The following is a 6,000-nucleotide window of genomic DNA, read 5'->3' as shown; positions in this document are numbered from 1 at the left end:
CACAGGTTTCTAATACCTGTAGCCTGTTTTGGGGCAAGGATACACATTTTAGCCAAAGAATTCAAACATGATTATCATTAGTGCTACCCTTCTTATGATATAATCCTGCAGGAGTCCTTTGTCAGGTGCTGGTTAAATATACACCCAGTGGCTGGGGAAAGACTCTTCCCTTGCATCTGGGGTAAACAAAAAGATAAAGATCACTCAGGGTTCTTTGTAAACCACAGGAACCAAACAACCAAAATTGATTGGAAAGTGAGTCCTTTACAGAAGAAAAGCTAATCATGCCTCCTGAAGGATAACAACCAGGATGGCCCTGAATTTTCCATCAGAACCTCTTGAACAATCCCTTTTTTTGAGAACTGCCATCTGAATGACTCAGCTTCCATGTCCAAATTTCAGTCATTTCACTCGTGATTAAAATTCTTGGGGGGAAAATATGAGAGGGCTGCCTGAGACCATGTGCTGATTCCTTTAGCCAGAAGAAAACTCCACCAGGATCTCACATAATAGATGGGAGCTATTTCCCAAAGGTAAGATGTATGTTGGGCCTTGCCCTAGATGGTCTAGTTTATATCTGTTTTGGGGAATAACTATAAATAGCTTCATTTTCACTCACCGAAGAGGCCAAGTTTGGATAATAAATTGCATGATCACCCTACACAAAGGAAAAGTAGGGCATTGTTACCAAAGAAGACGAAGCGATGCTGAACAGATGAAAACAGTTACCATTAGAATGAAACTATTAGAAAGAGCTGAAGCAAAGTGTTTGCTCCCAATCTCTCAGGTCGGAAGATAAGAATCAGAGTCAAAAGCCCTTATCAGTCTTTTGCTTCTGACTCCACCATAAAATTAACATTCTTATACTCATTGCCTATGTGTTGAATTATTATGACTTTAACCCAATAGTTCCATCTCCTTGTCTTCCTATGTCCTTGCAGCTAAATCCCTATATGTTCAAGTGTTCTATTTTACTGCTGCTTTTTTCGCTTAATTGGTGCCCTCCTGCTTTCCAACATAGAATGCTAACATCCATTCACCCAGCTGGAGGAGGGTCAGGGTGATACCAGATCCAATATTCCCCAAAGCATGTGTAGGATGGTTGCTGTATCCCTGCTGCTGACTAATAATAAGGAGTCAAAAAGCACCTTTTGATTCTGATTTCCTCCGAGAGGCTGTTCTACAAGCATGGGGTCAACTTAAAGGAAAAGGGTTTTTGTTTAATATTTTCTCCTTTCATTAGAGCACTTAAATTACTTTCTTGCAAACTCTGCTTGTTACCTAAATGTACCAGCACTTTTGTTACCTAATTAGCTTTCTTATCAGAATTTCAACCAAAAATAACAAGAAACGTAATAATGATAAGGTATTCTGCCCCCTCAAAAATAGATTTCCTTTCGCGCTTTATCTCTTGGTGCTGTTCTGGCTTGTTTAATTAAAGTATCAGAAATTATTAGACTCAAATTATTTCTTGATCTAGTACTCAAATTCTCCTGAAAAACTGCTTCTTTTGCCTCAGTATTTAAACCTTTATCAGTGTGAGGCAGATGAGTTTCTACATGTATGCAACAGGATTCATGTCATACAATATAAGTTTGGAGGAAAAGCCTAATTAGCCTCTAAATAATTAGACAAACAAATCAGATTTGGCTACGCTGGTCTACCATGAACATTTAAATACTTGTGTCTCCTCTCCCATGCTCCCGGATCATCAAAATGAACAACATTAATGTGCAAAAAGAGTATGAAACTTCAGCGTGGAGTTGTGAAATTCAAAGCAAAGATCTTACTTATTTTTTCATTAGAGGGTTGGGAGTAAAAAAAATCACCAAGTTCAAAACACTAACAAAAGTTGTATTCAAGGAGGGTAGTCATGTCTGTTACAAACTTTGAAATAACGGATGAAGAAATATCCTTAAATCACCGCACTGAGAAGGAGAAAACTATAAGACATATTGGTTATTTCTCTTCATCATACTCTGGGAAAAAATTCGGGTTAGAATCTGTTTGTTTCTGGTGGAGCTGTGTGAGAGGTTCATTTTCTTTGAAGTCGTCTGCAATATGATCCCCTTTTGCACTGTCAAGCTTGGCTACCTCAATTACCAGGCAGCCATTTTGAACTTGTGTTTTATTGGAACTTCAATACTTACCCCTGTGTTTGTGGGATGGCTTGCTGATGTCCATCTAAGAAGAAACAAACTGGTATATGTTTGCTTATGTCTACATTTTCTAGGTGAGTGTCCTCTTCTGACTGGATTGTTTTGCAACTTAATTGAATAGCTTTTTGGTAGAGTTTTCACTTTCTATTATCCTTATCTTGCTGTTAGCCTAAAATGTGATAAATGAAGAGTGTTGTTTCAATTTATACTATTCTTTGTATTATTTGAGGGATGCTAGTAAACATCTGTGCATATGTGTGAGTGTAGATGTGTGGATGCTTTGATACCTATATCGTTGCACTGATTATCTTTTATAATAATTACCTCTATATGTGTCTGTCTTCTGTGCTTCAAATGCGCTCCTTTCCCCCTTCCTGCCCCAAGCCCAAATTCGTGACAAATTCTATGTGAAACCTGAAGTTCGCTTGCTTCACAACTACAATGAAATGTGCTAAGAAGGGTTTTGAAGTTCACATAGAATAATTGAGGATGTTTTCATCAAAAGGTGGTTTTTAATTAGCCATATAGTAATTAAGATTGCATATGCAGGCATGATTTCTATATTATGAACTATGGCTATATGCTAAACGAATGAATTCAAGCACTACACTGTGCTTCTTTATATAGAGAAAAATAAATAATCTACACAAGTTTGGGAGTCAAGAGATTGTGAGAAATGTTGGGGAGATATCAAGATTGTTTGATACGGTATAGAGAATAAGTTGATGAACAGTCTGGAACTTGGGGCTGAAAAGTTATGTTTTTCTTCTGGACAACAGAGTCACTGAAAATATAATTAAAACAGTTGGGAAATGTTTTTCTTCAATAAAAAGGATAGACAACCACAGTGACAGGTTTTATACAGGGAGACCAGAACACCTCAGAGGACAGTCTAGGAGAAGTGTCAATCCAGGAGAGAACATGGAAAAAAAAAACATTAAAATTTGGCTACTAAATAAGAGAACAAATATGATGGAAAAATTAACATTAACTCCAAGTTTCTGAGCTGAGGAACTTAGGAAGGTAGTATGCAATTCACCATTACTGAGAAGTGTAGCAGAGATGCAGGTTTGGGGGAACAGGGGAGGAGATAAATGAGGAAGGTGTGGATATCAGGTATCCAACATATCACCCAATTTCCAGCAGGTGATCAATTACCTTCACCATTCATCCAATAGAGTGTGATTTAAACATAACTTCTTCACTGCTCCAGTTTTGTTAAATAAAAACAAAGCCACTGCATGGCAAATATTCAGTCAACGTTCAACAAACATTCCTCAGTGACCACTTTGTGCCAGGCATTGTCCCAGGATCTGGGAATGCAACAGAGGAGGAATGCAGTCTCTTCTCTGTTGGAGTTGACTTTCCAAAGAAAGAGAAATGTAAACAAGCAAATGACATTATGCCAGGTGGTCAGTATTGTTATGATGAAAAATATTGCTCAGTAAGGGGACAGGGGAGACTAAACAGTGACATGGTTACTATTCTGTATCTGGGAATGTTTTCTGATAAGGAGACATTTAGGCAAGCATCTGAATGGTTTCTCTTCTGAATTTGGTAAGAGACCACACCCATAGATTTTGGTAACTTCTTATTTAACATGGTAATTCCTATCAGTCTAAATTCTTGTGTAAGCCATCGGACTAGGACTGAAGTCCCAATTTTAGAATTTGACCAACAAAAGACCTATGTCAACTTCATAACCATTCATTTTCTTACTAAAAGCTATTTCCTCGGCCCCCCCACACAGCTGCCATCAAATTCCAACCAGTCACTGAGTATCAGAGGTTCTATCAAAAATGTGTCTTTTATTTCCAATGTTAAACCTTAGCTCAAAACTGCAGATTACTTTTTCTTGATCATTACAATGGCCTACTTACTGGTCTATCAGTATGACTCCAATCCATATACCTTTCTACTAACAACATTGACTTCCTCAGCCAATAAATCTATATATTGGCTGTATTATCTAAAAAAACAAAATCCAACTTAGTACAAAAGAACCTTTACAATCTGTCCCAAATTTACCTCTCTAGACTTTTATGTCAATATGTGACCTCAACCATGCTGAACTTCTTGTCTACTACCCTTCTTTAAAAATTTTACATATGCTTTTTTGTATGTCTGAAATTTTCAACCTTCCTTTATGTTTCTGCCCCATATCCAAGACTTGAAAAATCCTGTCCTTCCTTCAAGACCCATGTTGTTCACTTCTCTGTGCTCACCCATACTCTAATCAAACCTCTATAACTTCATTTAGCACATTATAATATAATTTCCACCTGTATGTCTGTCTTCTCTGATGGACTCATTAGCTTCTGGAGAGGAAATCCAGTGGGGCCCCACGACCTAGCAGAGGAGATAGCACATCTTGGTGTTTTACAAAGACCTGTGAAGTATGTATGCTGATTATGTAGTGCACAATAGCACACATCAAAGAGGAGACTTTCTATCATACGTGTAATAGACTTGTATTTCTATTACATCAATTTTACCACAGATAAAAATAAAGTTTTGATCCAATGAAATCAACATATTACATTTTCTCAAATGATGGAAGCAAAGCATCTTTCTAATGTACACAAAGGTAAAAGTGTTTTGTCTTTAGGGATGCCTGGGTGGCTCAGTTGGCTAAGCATCCAAATCTTGATTTCAGTTCAGGTGATGATTTCATGCTTTGTGAGCTTGAGCCCTGGGTCAGGCTCTGCACTGACAGCATAGGATTCTCTCTCTCCTTTTTCTCTGCCCCTCCCCTGCTTGTGAGTGCTCTCTCTCTCTCTCTCTCTCTCTCTCTCTCAAAATAAATAAACAAATGTATATTTTTAAAAGTGTTTGTCTTTAAATATATGGTTGCTGCAAGAAGTAACTTCTCTGCCCATCCCCTTTGGGTGCCCTTAGCCTAGCCAGGCCTCACATCACCCTTCCAGAGACAAGTGGACTGAGTGGCAGAGAAAAAGCAGTTGGTATCACATCTGGCCAAACTTGACAGGAAACATCTCAACCTCAGTAATCTAAAGGGCCCACTCTCATGATAAATCAATTTGTTACCAAGCAGCTATTGAGTGCATATATTCTTCACATTATAAAAGCCATTGTAAGAGGGAGATAAAATATTAGACCTAAGTTTTGCCTTTAGGAGCTTATAGTCTAATTGAGAAAATTAACCACACAAAACCACCATGTAAAAATTTATACCAAAAATACAAAAGCCAAATTAATCTAAAAAATGGAAGACGAAAGTAACAGGGAGAAGCATTTTTCACTAATCAAATTGATAAGTAAATAAATAAATAAATAAGATGATTTGACCACTTGATGGGAATTACAAAAAGAGGCAGATAACATCACAGTTACTCTGTAACATTGGGCAAGTCACTTAACCTCACTAAATCTGATCTATTTTTTTTGAAAAATTGGAATAAGAGAAAATCTACCTCTGACATCACAAAGCTTTTCCAGGATGAAACAATATAATACATATAATTGCTTTGCAGAATTTAAAGAGCTTAGCAAAAGTATGAAATTTCTATCAAACAAGGAAAGTGCTCAAGTGTGGTCCCTGAGAGACGGAAGGGAGAAGGCTTGACTGGCCCCCAGCCCTGTCACTTCCTGTCCTTCCCTCCTCTAGGCTTGCACTGCTTCACCCACCTCACCTTCTTACCTCTGTGTGTGCCGAGATGGCTCTGCCCAGCTGCCTAAGTGAGAGAAATCAAAGGGCATCAAAAGGAGAAAGAGAGTAGAAAAGGAAAAGAGACTCTGTTCTTCTTACAATCTGATAATGTTCTCCTTAAAACATTTTCTTTAGCAGGCTTTTGACATGTCTGAGATCTTCAAGTTTTCT

General features: G+C 37.8%; 1 protein-coding gene across 1 annotated transcript in view; it reads left to right on the top strand.

The window, feature by feature from the left end:
• Positions 1–1,873: 1,873 nt before the first annotated feature.
• The window catches only part of SLC15A5 (solute carrier family 15 member 5), a 91,176-nt gene continuing 87,049 nt past the window's right edge, over positions 1,874–6,000 (top strand). Inside the window, 2 exon segments of the mRNA XM_003988456.6 lie at positions 1,874–1,979; positions 1,982–2,233. Of these exon segments, the coding sequence (XP_003988505.2) occupies positions 1,874–1,979; positions 1,982–2,233 (358 nt within the window).

This window comes from Felis catus, chromosome B4 (assembly GCF_018350175.1).
Source record: "Felis catus isolate Fca126 chromosome B4, F.catus_Fca126_mat1.0, whole genome shotgun sequence".
NCBI classification, from domain to species: domain Eukaryota; kingdom Metazoa; phylum Chordata; class Mammalia; order Carnivora; family Felidae; genus Felis; species Felis catus.
The sequence above is the reverse complement of the archived record's forward strand: the minus strand, read 5'-3'. Positions and strand labels throughout refer to the sequence as shown.